At 41.0% G+C, this 18,841-nt stretch overlaps 2 protein-coding genes across 3 annotated transcripts in view; both read left to right on the forward strand.

Annotated features, from left to right (window-relative positions):
- On the forward strand, positions 1-10,676 carry tnfrsf1b (tumor necrosis factor receptor superfamily, member 1B). The gene is made up of 9 exons (XM_071526360.1): positions 1-151; positions 4,835-4,943; positions 5,751-5,876; positions 5,961-6,119; positions 6,797-6,890; positions 6,985-7,238; positions 7,378-7,467; positions 7,654-7,712; positions 9,882-10,676. Exons 1-9 carry the CDS (start codon positions 101-103, stop codon positions 10,401-10,403), a joined length of 1,464 nt encoding a protein of 487 aa, XP_071382461.1. The 5' UTR covers positions 1-100; the 3' UTR covers positions 10,404-10,676.
- Positions 10,677-11,539: 863 nt separating this feature from the next.
- The window catches only part of LOC139649862 (E3 ubiquitin-protein ligase TRIM62), a 28,770-nt gene continuing 21,468 nt past the window's right edge, over positions 11,540-18,841 (forward strand). The window contains exons 1-2 of one of the 2 annotated variants that reach the window (XM_071526365.1): positions 11,540-11,569; positions 14,190-14,771. In XM_071526365.1, coding sequence (XP_071382466.1) covers positions 14,364-14,771 — 408 coding nt within the window. In that variant the 5' untranslated portion in view covers positions 11,540-11,569; positions 14,190-14,363. Of the gene's footprint in view, positions 11,570-14,189; positions 14,772-17,070; positions 17,180-18,841 lie in introns of those variants that run through there. The other variant, XM_071526366.1, reaches the window with a different exon arrangement.

The raw sequence follows: 18,841 nt of genomic DNA on the forward strand, positions 1-18,841 counted from the left end.
TCAGTGTGCGCGCACTGCTGGCCCGCCCTTAGAAAATGAACCACATAATAAATACTTCCATACTACACAGTAGTTGTATATAATTTGCTTTAAAGAAGCAATGAAGGACGCAATTATACTGTTGATTTTGCTGAGTGCCAAAGCTGCCAAGGTAGGCTATCTGTCTTTCTGTCTGTCGTGTGTCTGTAGTGTTCATCAGCGACACTTTTAACAGGTAGGATGTCAGTCGGATGCGTTGTTGGATAAATGCACGTAGGCTTCAATCAGGATCGGAATGCTGCCATGTAATCCGTTACAGATTACTGATTACTTGCTCAAAAAATCTCTTAACATTTGTACTGAATTTCTTAAGTGCAATAACTGTACTGTAATGTGAATAGTCAATTTCAGTTTCAGTTACTTTGACTGCTCTGCAAATCCAGGGAATATGAAGTTACACGTAGCCCACGATTTCATTAATCTTTAATTTAAAGAGTCATCCAGATTTACAACCATTGTGACGCAGTATTTCATGATGTGTTACATAATGTTTGTGTCATAATCATTTCATCTAAGTGCGCTTTCCCTTGTTTCTCTGTAGTCCAACATATCGGCATCTTTTCTTCTTTCTTTTTCTTCTTCTCTTCAGTGCCATCGTCTGTTTTTTCTTCTTTTCACTAACTGTGATGAATGACAACGATCTTTTTTGTAATTAAATTACTGTATTCACATTACATGTAACCCCCCAACGCTGATTACAGAAGTGGCTCCAACAAGTATAGCTAAATAATAATTACTATATCCAGTGCTCTCTCTCTCTGTTTGTCTCTCTCTCTATACTATATATGTAGCCTATATATATTTTAGAAAATATTTACAGACACTTGAACAGCCATGGGCCATGTCACATGGCACAGAACCAGTGGAATGAGTGGAATTTCTCAGTTGTTTTAAAACGCAAAGCTCTTTTTCTGTCTACTGCCTACTATGACTACTCCAATTCAGCTGTAAGCCATCTAAAGCAGTTTCAGAATGAATATCCCATACCCAAGTGTGAAACAACACAGTGGCATTTTTATTTTATTGTCCCTCTGTTTCCCTGTGTATACTTCTATTTTATCTCCAAGAAAAATGATGTGTTTGTTCAGGCATGCAGCCAGGGGAAAAGGAAATAACAAGATGTTCTTCCAGAAGGTCTTCGGGGTTGATAGCGTCATGCTTGGTAGAGGTGTATCTTTATCGTCAGACCCTATACCAGTGGTCAGACCACATGCAGAACAAGTCAGCGACTGCCAGAGCGCAGGACTTCTCGGTAGACTCCTAGGCAGCCGCCCTCATTTCCTGTTATACAAGAAACAAGCTATGTCAGCAAGTGTTTCTTATGCATATGATTGGAGGGCAATTGCTGCAAGTTGTTAGCAAGGTAGTGTCAAGTCTTTTGGGCATGACACATATGTGAACATGTATTACCTAGACATTGTTCAGCACGCCATTACTGTGTTTGCAACCAAATGAGCTCTAGAAGATGTGATATTTCTGTGTGTGTGTGTGTGTGTGTGTGTGTGAGAGAGAGAGAGAGAGAGAGAGAGAGAGAGAGAGGTTGAGAAAGTGGGAGTTTGAATGTGAGTGTGTGAGTGCATGTGAACATCTGAACGTTTTAGCCATCTTTTTAGTCTGCACCTCTGGATGCAAAATTTTACTACTGCCACTGGACTTGGTTTTATCAGTCATTTTGATTCCTTCTGGACCAAGTAGGACCTGTTTAAATATGATGGTTTCCCCAGCTAGACCCTGCCCAGCATCCTGGCTCTGTTTTTCATAGCCCTGTCCCAGACAATGCAGGTCCTGCTGGTGCTGGTTTTGTTTCCCTCACTAATTCATTCATTCCTGTTAGGATCACTGAAAGGCAGTGTGCAAGACCAAAATCTACTCACAGTCCACACAGAAACAATCTTATCACTGTTAAAACCACTTCTTCAATCCTTACTGTTGAATCAGCTCATTTCTGTTTACTCAATGTAAGATCCCTTGCCAATAAGTCTTTTATCTGTCAGGATTTTATCATGACCAACAATATTCACTTTTTTATCATCACAGAGTCTTGGATTAATCCTGATGAATGTGCCCCTCTCATTGAGTCGTCCCCCCCCAAAATATTTATTTTTCCACCAACCAAGAATGACAGGCCGAGGGGGTGGCCTTGCAGTAATACACAGAAATGATTTTAGCTGTTCTCTCGCTTGGCTGTTTCTCTACCTTTGAGAGTCTTAATTTTATTTTAAAGAATAAATTGCCCATTTTGTGTGTTTTAGTCTACAGACCCCCGAAACTTAGTTCTGGTTTCATTCAGGAATTTTCAGACCTTTTATCAGTCATTATGTTACAATTTGACAGAATTCTTATTCTTGGTGATTTTAATATCCATGTTTGTTGCCCTTCTTCCTCTTTGTTTGCTTCTGATTTTATCAAACTTTTTGATTCTTTTAATTTGACCCAATATGTGAAGCAGCCCAGCCATGACAAAGGGCACACACTTGACCGTGCTCTCCCATGGTTTCTATGTGGATGATGTGAACTTGGTTGATTTTGCCGTCTTTGATCACAATGCAGTGCTCTTCCAGGTTCCACTCCTCTCTCCTGACCCCAAACCCACCACACTGATTCGCTCCCGCCCTCTAAATTCACTCTCTAAAAACAGTGTCTTCCTTGCTTCTCTAAAAGATCTATTGTTCACTTATCAATGTACAATCAAAGAAGTAAGGAACACCTATTTTTCGGAATTTATCGCTAAACACCGTCATAATCCCAGAATCCTTTTTAAAACTGTAAATTCTGTGATTGGTCCCCCGCCTAGCCAGCCAGTTGAATCTTGGTTTTTAAAAGCTGTATTTCAGACGGTTGGTCCAGATGTTTTAGCCATTATTAACTGCTCTCTGTCTACTGGTATTTTCCCATCCTATTTTAAACATGCCACTGTTTACCCCCTTTTAAAGAAGCCCTCTCTAGATCCCTCTGTTTTAAGTAATTTTGGACCCTTCTCCAAGCTGCCACTTTTATCGAAGATTTTAGAAAAAATTGTCTCCACTCAACTGATTTCTTTTATGAACAACAATCAAATTTTTGAAAAATTTCAATCTGGTTTCCACTCCCTACACAGCACTGAGACTGCTCTGGTCAAGGTCACCAATGACTTACTGCTTGCAGCCAACACAGGCCTGTACTCCATTTTAATTCTCCTTGACCTCAGCTCAGCCTTTGACACAGTGGACCATAATGTCTTAATCAGCCGCCTGAAGAACTATGTTGGCATCAGTGATGTGGCTCTGGATTGGTTCATCTCCTATATGTCGAACAGGTCCTTCTCTATAATGCTTGGAGATGCCTCCTCCTCTTGTGCTCCTCGCTTTTGTGGGGTCCCCCAGGGTTCTATTTTGGGTCTCCTCTTATTCACTATATACATGCTACCCCTGGGGCAAATCATGCGTAGACATGACATCGATTTCCATTGCTACGCGGATGACACCCAACTGTATGTCCTGTTAAAGCCTGGTACCACCGATGTTTCTTGTATTATGTCCTGCCTTGCTGAAATTAAAAATTGGATGTCCAAAAATTTCCTGCAGTTGAATGACTCCAAATCAGAATTGATTATAATTACCCCCTCTGGCCCCAGCACTACAATTACAATTACAATTTCACATTTGGCAGACGCTTTTATCCAAAGCGACTTACACATGAGATTTGCATACAACACAAGCAAGTATCTAGATAGGAGAGAACAACGAGAGTAAGTGCTATAGAGCTAAGTTCCGGTCCAACAGGACAAAGGTGCTACGAGACAGTGCAACAAGCAAAGTTCTGGTCCAACAGGACACAGGTGCTACGAGGGAGTGCTACAAGGAGCTACTAACAGCGTTAACAATCTCTCCTCTAGTCTGGGTGCCTTATCTAATAATGTTCGAAGAGGCCCACAACCTAGGTGTTATTTTTGACTCAGAGTTGTCTTTTGATGCTCAGGTAACCAAAGTGGTGCAGTCCTGCTTTGCCCAACTGAGACAACTAACCAAGATCAGGTCTTTCTTTTCCTCTGCAGACTTAGAAAAGGTCATCCATGCTTTTATCTCCTCCAGACTTGACTATTGCAATGCACTTTATTCTGGTATCAGCAGGCGAAACATCCAAAGACTGCAGTTGATACAAAACGCAGCTGCCAGGCTTTTAACACATACTAAGAGAAGTGACCACATTACACCAATCCTTGCTGCCCTTCACTGGTTACCTGTGAGTTTTAGAATTGATTTTAAGATTTTACTGCTTGTTTTTAAAGCCTTGAATGGTCAGGCTCCTGCCTATATCTGTGATCTGTTAACTCACTATGAGCCTGATCACTGCTTGAGATCCTCCAGCAGGGCCCTACTAATGGTTCCAAAATCTCGACTTGTCACTAAAGGTGATCGGGCCTTTGCTGTTCGGGCCCCTCAGCTGTGGAACTCCCTGCCTGGAGATCTCAGGCAGGCAAACTCAGTATTCTCTTTTAAATCTCTTCTTAAGACTCACTTTTATCTTATGGCTTTTTCTTAAGTGATGGTATTTGTTGTAACTTTTTTAATTATTTTATCTTGTTTATATCTTAATTTTTGGATCTTATCTACTTGTATTATCTGTTTTTATTGTAAAGGACTTTGTAAATTGTTTTTGAAAGGTGCTATATAAATAAAGTTATCATCATTATTATTATTATTATTATGTGTCTCAGAGGGGTTATGGGACACATTTTGTTGTTTTTTTCTTCACGATCTTCATCTGAATTGCCCCAGACGAGCTGCTCCTAATGACAGTCTCTCTTTTCCAACAGGTGTGTTCTCTGCCATATCAGCCAGAATCAGGTGGGGCCTGTCAAGACCCAAAAACAGAATATCTATTAGAAGATGGTATAAACTTGTGCTGCAGGAGGTGCCCCCCTGGTAAGTGCATTTTCAAAGATTCATAAATAACACACGCAACCACTCATATCCATGCTCTGGAAGATAGCTGAAAGGCATACAGTAGCTGTTTCAGTTTATGATAAAAGGAAAGATTAACTCGACAGCAACGACTATACACATTTATCGGCAGGATCTGGTAGCATCATGAGAGAGAGAACATGAAGCTACTGTACAGTCAGCGGGGTTATTTTGTACCCTGTCCTGCTTGAGAACTATGATTTGTTTAAAGATTTCTTATCAGGTCGGTCCACCCAGTCCCATCCTCCTGCTGGAGCTGTTTTAATTCTTAAGGCTCTTGAGGCTATTTGGCCTAAGAACGGCTAATGTTCCTGCTAACCTCCTCTCACTCTGCAGTGTGGAGTTCATTGTTTTACAACCGCTTCTCTACTAAGAATGGGGTGAGGGTGGCAGTCAGTGTTCATTTAATTGCATGGCCCAGATTACTAGCACTAAACGTTGCCAGAGAGGAAAAAATAGACTTCCAGTAGCATCCTAAATAATGGGTATGTGTTCATGGGCTTAAAGCTCTGAAATTTATTTTCTGTTGAAATTAATGAATTACTCAGTGTCTTGCAAAATATCTCCAAATGGTTTTTTTTTGTTTTTGTTTTAGCACTGTAATGAACAAGATTGTTTCCTACATGCAGAAAAATGTTACATGTTAAGCCTGGAGGCCTAGAAAAATCACCATCAATCTAGTTTTTAACATTTAACATTTAACATTTTGGAGGTACAAAATGCATGAGTGAATAAGTTGTGGATTTAGTCATGTATATGTTATTACAGGACAGCGACTGGCACAGGAATGCAATAAATCTACTGACAGTGTGTGTGAACCATGTCGGAAGGACCAGTATATGGAGAACTGGAACTTCTCTCCAAACTGCTTTTCCTGTCCCAAATGCAAACCAAGTAGGTGGCTGAAGTTACAGTAAAATCTCCTTGTTATAATGAATGATTATTTTTTAATCATAACTTTTTTTAATTTTTGACCAGACAAAGGTCTGCAGTATGCCCAGACCTGCTCCAGTATCGTCAAGTCCACTTGTGTGTGCCAGCCTGGAATGTATTGCGTTTTGGGATTTGATGATCCATACTGCACAGAATGTAGGAAATACACGACCTGCAGGCCTGGCCAGGGGGTGTCCATACAAGGTGCAGTGTTTACTGTTTTCCACAAGGCCACTGCAGTGTCTTTTTAGCATACGTGTAACACACACGTACATAAATCCATTCCTAATGACAGATGTGTGAATAATATAATTATGGTTTGACCGATATGGACCTTTGAAGGCTAATACTGATATTTTTGGATTGGAGCTACGGATAACTGAAATTATAATTAATGGTGTGCCAAAATTATTACCTTTAAATGTGGAAATTTTCATGCCAAAAATTAGTATTCAGTGTTTACCCCAAAATTTCATTCTTGGCAGGGTGGAAACAGCATTTAGATGATGGGACACTGAAATTCTGCATTGAATCCCCAAATAAAAATAATAATAATATGTAATCCAATCAAAATGTTAAATTAGAGTCAATTCAGGTTAAGGGCTTCCCATTCAGAATTGAGTCTAGCACTGACCAATTATATAATAAATATATAATCAAAACCAACTGCATCATATCCTCTACCCCATTGGAGGTAGAGGACACTGACATCTATTTCTGATTTGTAATAAAAGGCCAATATCGGTCCAATGTATCAGCAATCAAATGTATCAGCCTATGATAATGTGGTATATTTGTATACTGTATGTAAGATTAAAATGAAATGTGATGTGTGATTGTGAAAGGCAAATGAAAGGCAATATATTTGGTGTGGTTTTCAGGGACAGCAATCTCGAATGTGAGGTGTGTACCATGCCAAGGTGGGACGTTCTCCGATAAAACCTCCTACACTGAGTCCTGTCAGCCTCACACAGAGTGAGTGAAGCACAGCCACAGGTATACGCGTATTTTGGGTGCATGATCTCAGATCTTTGACTCTCTCTCTCTCTCTCTCGCTCTCTCCCCCCAGCTGTCAGGGCAGGGCTGTTGTGAGAAAAGGAAATGCTACCTCAGACACTGTGTGTGACTCTGCAGCTCCTTCATCTACCACACCGCCTCAAATCCCAATAAACACGTTTGTGAATAGAGTACACACAATTGCAAGTCCAACGACGACCACAACCTCCCCAAGCTTAGACTCCACATTGTCTGCCAGGTCATCTGTTTCAGTGGCTAAGGTCAACCATCCAACAAAAGCAACGCCAGGCACTGACATTAACACAGGTATGATAACTCATTCAATGTTTTCAATTCATAATGAGGAAGATGTGAGGTCTCATCAATGTTTTAACACTCATTTCTCTCTTTTTCTCCCTTTCTCTGTCTCCACCTGTATGCATGTGTGTGTTCACCTACCTTTTAGTTGCAGCCATTGCCAGTGTCATGGCAGTTATTTTGCTGTTCATTATTGTCTTGGTTCTGCTGGTCCACTGTAAAGCAAAGCAGAAGAAAGGTAAATATAGGCAAAAACTTGTTTTGTGGAAAAGATGGAATTGAATTGCCATTTTACTTGATTATGAAGATTGATAATGGCCATCATTTATTCAATCTCATTTAAATGCAAACTGTTAACTGTATATTTGACATTTTCACTGTCTTACTCACTGCCTCTGCATGTTCACTGTGCTTTGGAACCCAGAGGCTGAAAGATTTCACCCTAAAACAGATGCAAATGGAAACTGCGAGAAGGATGATAAAGTGAGTTTCCCTTGGGTTATGTTCATTATATTTAGGGGTCCAAGCACGTAGTGCTGGAACCGTATTGTTTTTGCTGGAATTATTCTGCTTCTTTCTTTCTTTCTTTTTTTCTTTCTTTCGTTTTCTCTGCTAAAAGTATCTGCAGCTCAGAAACCCTAAGTCCTACAGCAGCCATATTTGGCAGGTGGGCTCCTACAGTGCACCGCTACTCAGGCAAGGCAGCCCATGCACATTGGCCAGATGGTGGCGCTATAACAAGCAACTTTACGTTTTGGCCAATAACTTCTGAACCGTGTGTCGTAGACTGAAAATTCTTGTGTTCCTAGATTCTTTGGAATGTGCCGAGTCCAACCCATATATATCACTTTCAATGTCCACCATATTGCATTGTCTGCCATTTTGAATTATTTAACAAACACTTTTTTCGCAACTCCTCCTAGGCTGTTTATCCAATTCACATGAAACTTGGTGTGGAGAATCTTGGGACTGTCCTCTTTCAAAGTTGTATAAAGGTTATTGATAGGTTAAATGGTTTGGCTTTTATTGACCAATAAACTTTTAACAAAACACGCCATAACACTAAATTGGCCATAACTCATTAACCGTTCATCTAATCAAGCCAAAATTTGAAACACATGTTGAGAAGTGTTGCATGAACACACCCACAAAATAATTTTGAGCTGTACCACTAGTGGGCACTACAAATGCAAAAAGTTCATATCTCATAATTGAGTGTATAGATTTTTAGGAACATTTTTACACATGTTCTAGGATGATGTCCAAGTCGATCAATGAAATTTGGTCATTATTGATGAAAGTGGGCGTGGCTTATTGCATAATAACCAAATCTTCATTGGTATTAAAGTCACAACTTAAAAAATTCATTAAAAATCAGCCGTATGTCCTCGAGAGCTGAAATTTTCAGGACATGTCGGCTGAAGTGAGATAAATCTTTCGTACAGTGGTACCTACCCCCGATTCTGACGTCGCCCCCCTCTGCAAAAACTGACTGTGATCCCACAGTGTTGTCCTCCTAAACCGTACGTTACAGGAAAAAACAACATGATTTTTGAAATCGCCATACCTTAATTAGTAAACAGCCCAAAAATTATAATGATATCTTGAAAACTGAGCGTACAGTAGATGGAAATGTGCAGCTGCAAATAGTTTGATAAATTGACAATGTGATATGTTCAAGATAGTTTGATCAATCTTCATCAGACTAAATACAAATGATGTCTGGACTGTCAAGATGATGTCTGTAAAGCCATGTGTAAATTGATTAATGTGGCACGCTAGTACACTTATAATATTCTTTCTGAGGCTTTCAGTATGGTTTGGACTAGCACCTGTGACCTATCACTTGTCCCTTTGTTTTGTTTGCCAATTGAGCTACACACCAAAGTGGAAGTTGGCAGAGTGGTAAAGCTCAGGTTTTTGGACCACAAGGTTGTGAGTTCGAGGCCCTGATGAGCTGCCACCATTTTGAAGTTTCATAAAAAGTACATCAACACTAAATCACACAGTGCAGAAAACTCAAAGCAGGTGTTTGACATTATCTGTCAATGGCAAAATACCTGAATGTCATCACTGATTGGGGTGTGGCCAGACCTTTCAATCCATAGAGAACAGTGCAGCAGCAGTTTTCTGCCCCATGTGACTTACTATTGTTTTATTTGTTAATGGAGAGCTACAATGTTCTATAAAGTGATTCGCACTGTCAGTCTGTCAATCATAGGCTGCAGTATCACACTACTTCTCCCTTTAGTTAGTTTCTCCTCACTAAACCTATAACAGGCCTTTGGCTCAGTTGATAAAGCATCAGCCTTTCATGTGGAAGGATGTGGGATCAAATCCAGGCTTGTCCTTTCCAAAGGCATTAGTCATCAAGGACTAGTAATAGAAAGTTTGGCTGTTGTGAACAACTCCAGCAATGAAAAGATAAACTTGACAGAAGTCACCGGCCAACACAAAAGCTGGTGTTAGCCTGCATCTTCGATCTTCACAACATGTCAGTTTTTGTGTGTCTTTCTACCTTCTGTAATATTTTGTCTATCTGTCTGTCTTATCAAATTGTACTTGGACCCCGCAATCGCTGCTTGCGGCTACATTTGAATAGGCCTATACATCTGGACACAGAATATAACTTTCCATTCTCTTCTACTTCAGATTAATCGGGATGACTTAGTGGAGACCCAGCTCACTTCATTCACTGTTCGCTCCCCAGAACAACAGTGTCTGCTGGAAACAGGGGGACGCTACTGTAGCCTCAGTCCGTCTAGCAACAATGCTGAAATTGTAACAAGGATGGAGGGCTGCAGCAGCCAGGGGTGCGAGTCCATCGGCGCTTTCCAACCCGCCACAGTCCTATATAACCCGTACTCGACTCTGTCAGAGCCCATGTCCTTACTTAGCAATCCTGAGTCCAGCGTCCCCCCTCAGCCCCCCTCTCAGCCCACCAGCCCCCAGCTCATCAGTCCCGTGGCCTCCAATCCCCACGTCAAAGTCAACATCACTTTCCACATAGGGAACGGGTCCTGTGGGACGCCGTCCGTCATCCCCGCAGACTCGGTGCAGACAGACCCTGACCTCCCTGTAGGAGAGGAAGAGCAGTGCTTGAGCGTGCCACAGCAAGAGGCTGGCAAGCTGTCGCTGATGGCAGTGCAGGAGAATGTCAGTTACAATGGATGAAGAGCCAGCTGTATGGGCACCAGACAAACCAGTTCATTTGTTTTCTCACTGTCATGCTTTAAGACTTGAATGTGACTGACTGAAAAAAGCACTTGTGGGAAGCATTTTTTTTTAAATTTACGACAGCAAGCCACGGTGCAGCAGTATTGTCTTGATTATTTTTTCCACTGCAAAGTCATTAACTGACACTGTTTGATATGTATATTTACTGTAAATAAAGATGTGAATATCCTGTTCATCAGTGATGTAGTAGTAAATAAAAAAGGTTGGTAAACTGTGACTAGTTAGTGATCATTATAGGGCAACAATTAAAAACAAAACTTCAGAAAAACATTAAATGACCATATCCCTACATAACTTACATCAGTTTGATGCTACTTGCTATGCTGTATGAATTTACACCATCATTATTTATGTCCAAAGACTAAAAAGGTGGGTAAACTCTCTTCCACAGTTAAACGGATGGGTGAACTGAGTTTAGGTGGGTATACCCTCCACTAAATCTACTGTATTTGTCCTGCACTTTTCAAATTAATGTCTGGCTTATGTATGTTTAGGCAGAACTGCAGCTCTTTCTGTGGACGCCCTTGCCACCTACTGGTAGAAGAATGGCACGAGCACGACGGTTAATGTCAACCAACCTCTCTCGCTTGGCTAAAAAATGTGTCAGAAAATGTGTCACTGACACACTGACAGTCCGATTTGATATCCATTCAGACAATAATTCGTCATATTAGACAGTTTCTTATTCAGACCAAGTTGCAATCGGTGAAAGTTTTGTGTGTGTTTGTTGTAGGCCGCCAGCGATGTTACCAAGGTACAGTTCGTGTGGAGTAGACCGTGTGGAGTTCGTCAGCAGGGGAGGGGGTGGAGGAAGTCTGCGCCATTACATTATTGGAGGGTTGAAGATTTCATATGTCAAATAATATCCGCTCCGCAATTGCTAATTCAACCGCTTAAGTTGCTATGTCAAATAAAAAGGTACTTTAAGTGTATATGCATTGTATTTGCCCATAACCTGTCATTGTCTTCGCGAATATTTGTAAATAAGTTTCACGGAAACCCCCGCCGCTCGTACGGTTGGTTTCTTCTGTTACCACTGTGTGTTGTTCTCCTTCCTGAAAGAGACTCGCGCTGGAGCTGTCGATGTCGCTGTTGGAGAGCTGGTGAGTTGAGGTTTTTTTTTCTCTGTCTCTATCTGTTCGACCGACTGCGAATTGTCATATTAAGATACCTGTGAATCTGTTGTGCCAGTGAGTTAGCCAGTTAGCTACCTCTGCATTCACCCTTTTTAATAGCTTATATAGTTAGTGGTGTACCTTTTTTTTTTTGCTCTCTCACATCTCCCAGACGTTGTGGTGTCGTGGTCCTGGTTGGATATGTTTACAAATCCAGCTAGCCAGCAAGGTGGAGCAAGCCAATTAAATAGCAAGCAAGCTAAGCTGCAGTACAGTTGTTGGCTCGACAGTTTGCGATAGATAGTAAGAAAGCTCGGCTTGCAGCTGAAATACTCCTCACAGGTTAGTGTGTTAGTGGTGGAGAGGGAGGACAGTACTGCTGCAGGTGATTTCCTGAGGCTGGTGGAGACAGTTTGCTGTGGAAATGATTGAACAAATCCTCCGCTAAGAGGAAAAACAGGGAATACCAAGGTGAAGTTGTACTTTGTTAATAGCAAAGGTTCTCCATTCAGAACTCCTATACTCTATTGTATGAATCTATTTTGTTATGATGTCCAGCTGTTTCATCGGTCAGAGAGCACAACTGGACTGTGTGTTTCGGTTGTCTGGTAATAGACAAATACATCACAGAAAAATTAAATTTAACTGCTAAACGAATGAGGGTCACAGGGGTAAGGGGCATGTTTGAGATTTTGTCCAATATCATAATTTTTTTTCGAATTACATAGTGTTGTTGATTTAAGGTGATTTGATCACTATGAAAAATCACTGAAGTCTCTATTAGTAAGATTATGTGGTCACTGGACTGTCATTGAACTCTATTAATATATAACTTCAACATTCACAGCAGTGAATGATTTCTTCATATTATAAAGATTGTAGACCATGTACTACCATGTACTCGCATCAGATTTACTGCAGATAGTCAACAGTTCCCTTTTATCCGGTGATTTCCCTAAGGCCTTGAAAACTGCAGTTATTAAGCCTCTTCTGAAAAAGAATAACCTTGATGCTTCAATAATTAGTAATTACAGGCCCATATCGAATCTGCTGTTTCTAAGTACAGAAACTTAACAGTTTCCTAACCTCCAACAATACTCTTGATATCTTCCAATCGGGATTTCGGTCCCACCACAGCACTGAGACATGACAAAACGAAATGACATTTGTTTTAATTCGGACTGCGGAAAAATCTCAGTTCTAGTTTTATTGGACCTTAGTGCTGCGTTTGATACAGTAGACCATGACATACTGGTAGGCAGACTGGAAAAATGGGTAGGGCTGTCTGGCACAGTCCTAAACTGGTTTAAATCTTACTTACAAGACAGAGACTACTTTTTATCTATTGGTAACTGCGTATCTGAGCGAACAAAAATGGCATGTGGAGTTCCCCAGGGGTCGATCCTTGGGCCTCTTCTGTTCAATCTCTACATGCTGCCACAGCTCAAATTATGCAAAATAACAGTATTTCCTATCATAATTACACAGACGACACACAGATCTACATAGCTTTATCAACTGATGACTATGGTCCAATAGACTCACTAAATAAGAGAATTGAACAAATCAATGACTGGCACAATTTTTGCCACAATTTTCTGCAACTAAATAAAGATAAAACTGAAATAATTGTTTTTGGTGCCAAAGAGGAGAGACTTAAAGTCACTGCCCACCTTGAATCCCTCTCACTGAAGACTAAAAACCAAGTCAGAAATCTTGGTGTATGACCTAAACTTCATCTGCCACATCAAGGCAATTACAAAATCTGTAACTATCACCTTAAAAATATCGCAAGAATTAAAAATTCATGTCCAAGCAGGACCTTGAAAAACTTCATGCATTTATTTCTATTAGGCTTGACTAGTGTAACAGTGTCTTTACAGGTCTCTCTAACAAAGCTATTAGACAACTGCAGCTCATCCAGAATGCTGCTGCCAGGGTTCTAACCAGGACTAAGAAAATGGACCACATCACTCCAGTGCTGAGATCACTGCATTGGTTTCCTGTGTGCCAAAGAATTGAGTTTAAAATTCTGTTGCATGTTTATAAAGCACTTAATGGTTTAGGACCAAAATACATTTCTGATCTCCTCCCGCCAGACCCCTCAGGTCTTCAGGTGCTGGTCTGCTTACTGTTCCCAGGGTCAGAACAAAGCATGGAGAAGCAGCTTTTCGTTTTTATGCTCCTCATGCCTGGAACAAACTTCCAGAAAATCTGAGGTCTGCCTCCACTTTACAATCTTTTAAATCGGGGCTTAAAACGTTTCTGTTCGCTAGGGCTTTTTAAAAAATCTAGGGCAATACTCATCTGCACTGTAATATTTATTTATTTCTATCTTTTTTATTTTTTTATTTTCTTTTAAATGTGATTTTAATGCACTTTTCACTTTTCTAATCCTCTTGCACTGTCTTTTTATCTATGTCTTTATTTTTATTTTATTTAGTTAGTTTTTTTATTACTCTGTAAAGCACCTTGAATTGCCTCAGTGTATGAATTGTGCTATACAAATAAAGCTGCCTTGCCTTGCCTTGCCTACTAGGTTCTCCTACAATCTAATGGTTGAATGGGATGATGAGCATCTTATTGTTCTTTACCATGTTTTCAACAGAGATTAAAGGTGAAGTCCCACGATCCTGAAGCAGTTCATTATCTGTCAGTCACCCCCCACATGGCAGTGAACCCCTCACAGAACTGAGAACTGAACTGAAGAATAAACCAAGTAGGCTATATTCTGCTCCAGAACATTGTCCTTGTAGATGCAGCTCAGTTTTTATTTTTGCAAATGGCTTGCTGTCTGAAGGACGAGCTCCTTTGTTCCATTTGCCTGAGCATCTACCAGGACCCCGTCAGCTTCGGTTGTGAGCACTACTTCTGCCGAAAGTGCATTACCGAACACTGGAGCAGACAGGAGCCTCACGGAGCGCGGGACTGTCCCGAGTGCCGGAGAACCTTCGCTGATCCTCTCCTCTCCCCGAGCCTCAAGTTGTCCAACATTGTGGAGCGCTACTCAGCCTTCCCGCTAGACGCCATCCTCAACGCGCAAAGGAGCTCCTATCCCTGCAAGGACCACGAGAAGGTCAAGCTCTTCTGCCTCAGCGACAAAAGCCTGGTGTGCTTCTTCTGTGACGAGCCGGCGCTGCACGAGCAGCACCAGGTGACCACCATTGACGAGGCTTTCGAGGAGATACAGGTCAGTTACAGCATACACTGACAGCTGATTAACAGGCGTAAGGCGGGTGGGTTTTATATGTATTTACTTTTTTTTTTTAACCTATGCTTATCCACAGAAAGCCAACTGAGCCGGCATGCTCTTTTCCAGCAACGCCCTGCTTCACATTGCAGGTGCCCTCATTCACATCTGGGAGCGGCCCAGTACAACCACAGTCCTCTACTGTTGGCCGCTGAGCAGCTCCACTGGAGCAGTTTGAGGTTAATGCCTTGTTCAAGGGCACCTCGACAGCAGTTGTTGAGGGACGGCGGAGAGTTTACTTTCCATTTACTCATTTACTTTCCCCTCCTGGGCACCCACATTTTCCCAGCCAGTCTGTTGATTCACATCAGTGACCTTATTAAGTAAAGTGGGGTTTTCTAGTCTCATGCATCACACCGGCAAAATGGCAAAACTGACCCCATGCCAGCATTAATGGTTATTTTCACCAATCCTGAATTCTAATTCGAAATGATTGAGAAACAAGTGTTTAGTGCGAACAATAACATCATTGTGATCACATAGACAAACATCTTAAGTGTTTTAGATGCACTTTCGAGGCATTAAGAGAGATGTGGTTAGTCAGTTTCAGTAGAAAGTTCTTGACTCGGCAATCAATGAAACCTAAGTGCAGCAGTAGATGTAAAGCGTTTGTTGAGACGAGGAGGAAACACTCAATAATGCCTGCATGATCCATTAACATCTAGATAGAGTACACCATGCCAATGAGCTTGAACATATGAAGTTCTTTAATAAGGTTGTATGAGGTTATGTTAAAGTGTGATATTTATTTACATTGAGTCATATTTTCCACATCTACAGGAGTGGTTCAGTGTTTGCCTTCTCCTCAGTCTTTGGATAATTCCATTCCCACAGAGGCAAAATCCCATAACTGTGAAACAAAGCTGCTAATCCTGTTCTTTCTTTGTTCCAGTATGCATAGGAATACAATCCTGTCGATTTTTATGTAGTTTATTATGCCCATGTGTCTGCCTATTAGCAATGTAGATATTGTCCAGATCTGTTCTGACAGAAGTTTTAATACTGTGTAAAATAATAGCATTTGGTGCCCAGGTTTCTTGGCAGACAGCAAGGTGGACATTCTGATAAGAAACAGACCCAAAGTGTTGATGGTTAACACTTAACTGAGCTGCTGACTCGGCCGAGCAAAGGCTTTGAAGGGCTTATACTCTCTCACTGCTGCTCAGACAAGCACACAGGATACTTTGTCACATCTGACGTCACATAGCATAGTCTGTTCCTTTACCTGTTTCATAGTTTTGACAACTTTAACGGGTAAAGGTTATATCATTATGTTGCTATGCATTTTTGTTAAAAAAAAATGCCACTGTAAGAACACTGCAAAAAACACAAAAAAGTGTTACACTATTGTATCCTATTTTCCTGAGTCCTTCCTTGTTGCAAAGGCGGTATCAGTGAGATGGCCTCAGCCTTTGACTATTCATTACACTGTACACTTTCACTATTCTGAAAGTATGTCTTTGAGACAGGAAAGCCAACCCCTCCCCTCATCGTCCTCAAGTCAGTGACTGGGTTTTATATGCAGCCTGCGCCTGAGTTATACACCCAGCCTCAAAAGAAATGAGACAAAACTACTGTTTATATCAACAACTGTTTTAACTGATATTGGTTCAGGGGGAAAAAATCACCTTGTTTCATTTGGCTTGTAACCAGTTAGCCCTGTTGAGGTGTTTGTGAAGACGGAATAAGAAGAAAAACATGGAATAAGAGAAAACAACTATTAGCTGATTTGTTATTTATTAATATGCTGCATATAAACATAGTCAGGGAGTTAGTGAGTAGCACAGGGCTATAGCTATGTCCTTACGCATGCAATGCTGTATTCTGTATATAACTAACAGCATTATGAACATCAAGGTTGTCCTCCTTACTTTCAAATCAGGCTTTGTGCTGGAAGCATGAGAAAGGTCAAACTGTAATCTTGGTGCAGAAGTAATTAGGCCCAGTACAAGATGTTGCTCTTTTCTTGGACATCGTCTTGTCCCTCTGCTTGGAGCTCTTTTCAAAGCAGTGATCTGGCATTTTGTATTCTGGCAGGAGGTTTGGAGGCTTCCCAGATCTACAATACTAAAAGGGAGGAAGAGTACACAGAGGCCCCATCTGAAACAACCGTGTCCCATGATGAGCTTGGAACACTTGCCTTTTAGATCTACAAGTGGGATAGTTTGTTATGTAACTTCTCATCCTTCCCAGACAAACGCAAACATCAGAGAGGAAACAGATGGTGTTAGAATTATTTTTTTGTCACATTTGTTATCTGAGATCTCAAAGTAAATGAATAGGAATGTTTCTACTACAGTTGTAAACTATATTCCCTGAATTAATTCCTTGTAGGACAGAACCCATGAGTAAGTAATGCCTTATTAGTCAACTTGTCCTTTCAGTTTCATTATTTCTTCTTTGTTTTCAGTGAGCAGACGGGAACTGTGTGTCAGATAGAAACAAATGTGTGAGTGCTGTGCCTGCGGGCGCAAACGTCATTTTTAGCACTAGTGCTGTGCCCGTTCACTTTGAGCCCCGCTGCTGCACAGAGCGCTGTTCGCTTGTTTATTCAAAGTTTATTAATATTGAACGTGTCGCGTGTCCAATCCGACACTGCACGTCCTTTGGTCCCCAGCAATACACCCGCCAAGTGTAAAGTAGATCGGACAAATGGTTCTCGAGATATGTGAATGACACACATACAGACAGAGATTCCTTGCTTTATAGTATAGTCTTGATAATGCGTAACCGAAGTGCCAAAGCATCATGATGAGGACATGTTAAAGTGCAGCAATCAGCTCCAGTGTTTGACTATAAGCCAGAGGGGCACATGCTGTGCCAGCTTGGTGGCCTCTGTAAAATAGACCCGTGTGTTTTTTAGCTGGAAAGTTGGTAGATGAGGAGAAAAGGTAGACAGGTTTGGTAGGTCCAGTGACAAATCTTTGCCACACTGTGTAGAATTGTTTGAGACTTTGACACATTTGGCTTAAACTGTGTATGGCCTTTTATCTGTCTATATGTTCTCTCCACTGCCTTTGTCAGCATGAAATGACTCGTCATCTATGTGATTCTGGAGAATTGTGACTCCTCTGTATAAAGAGCTCGCGAGTGAGAGGAGGAACAGCTGCGGTGTGACTCTTCCATCAGTTTTAAATTACCTAATATACTGTGAAGAGACATGGCTTTTTCTCAGGAAAAAAACACCCGATGTATGAGTAATGGCCTCTTTTCAATTTCGCCCAGCAGAGTTTGCTTTTAGGTTGCGTCATCCCCTCGCCCCATCACCCATTAGAGGAGCAGAATTACACAGAAATGTCCTCCATTACCTTGTTGTTGTTTACCCATCTATCCTCACTGAGACAGTGGAGCATGGATGATGAGCGTATTCCATAATCAACACCACAAGGATGACAATCTAGATGCTTGATTATCCAAAACTCAGACCTCCGAACCAACCAGTCTAATGGACATGCATAATGAGCAAAAGAAACACAAAAACATTCTGTTGCGACCCAAAAATATTCTGTTGACAGTTTGTTGGCCAAACTGTCAGAATTGCCATGCTGACACATGTAACTAGGATCATTTAAACTTCAAATAAGTCTATACAGCATTTTTAGAATATGTATGCATTCATGGTTTATGTTTTAAATAAGATTTGGTCCAGTGTTCTAATACATTTCAGCATTCCAAACATTTTATTTGATATTCTTGAACATCCTCCATTCCCAAGGGGTTAAGATAATTACGGTATTTGTGTCTGATTTTTGCTCTCTTTCTTATTATCCATTACCCTTTAGTGTCTTTGTTTTGATGATATTTGTTATTGTTTGCTGACTGTTTTGTTGTGTTATGGATGTATGTTTTTATGAGCGCTCTGCAGCAAATTCCAAGCAACTGTCTAGTGGATGTGGCAATAAAGTAAAGTTAAATATGGTTCTAATGTGGCAGGTCCAGCCTATGTCATGCCACCATTGCCTTAAGTATGTGTTGACAGTGTGTTTGGCTGGCCACTGATGAGGCAGCCT

Source organism: Centroberyx affinis, unplaced genomic scaffold (genome assembly GCF_046629955.1).
Source record: "Centroberyx affinis isolate AG114_WGS23_722 - 3 ecotype Tasmania unplaced genomic scaffold, CSIRO-AGI_Caff_v1 ptg001408l_1, whole genome shotgun sequence".
In the NCBI taxonomy this organism is placed as follows: domain Eukaryota; kingdom Metazoa; phylum Chordata; class Actinopteri; order Beryciformes; family Berycidae; genus Centroberyx; species Centroberyx affinis.

Excerpts from the sequence above, each read along its gene's own strand:
- tnfrsf1b (XM_071526360.1), top strand. The coding sequence starts at position 101 with ATGAAGGACGCAATTATACTGTTGATTTTGCTGAGTGCCAAAGCTGCC. Across the intron at positions 5,877-5,960 it reads CTGTCCCAAATGCAAACCAA|ACAAAGGTCTGCAGTATGCC; the intron begins GTAGGTGGCTGA and ends ATTTTTGACCAG. Across the intron at positions 7,713-9,881 it reads ACTGCGAGAAGGATGATAAA|ATTAATCGGGATGACTTAGT; the intron begins GTGAGTTTCCCT and ends CTTCTACTTCAG.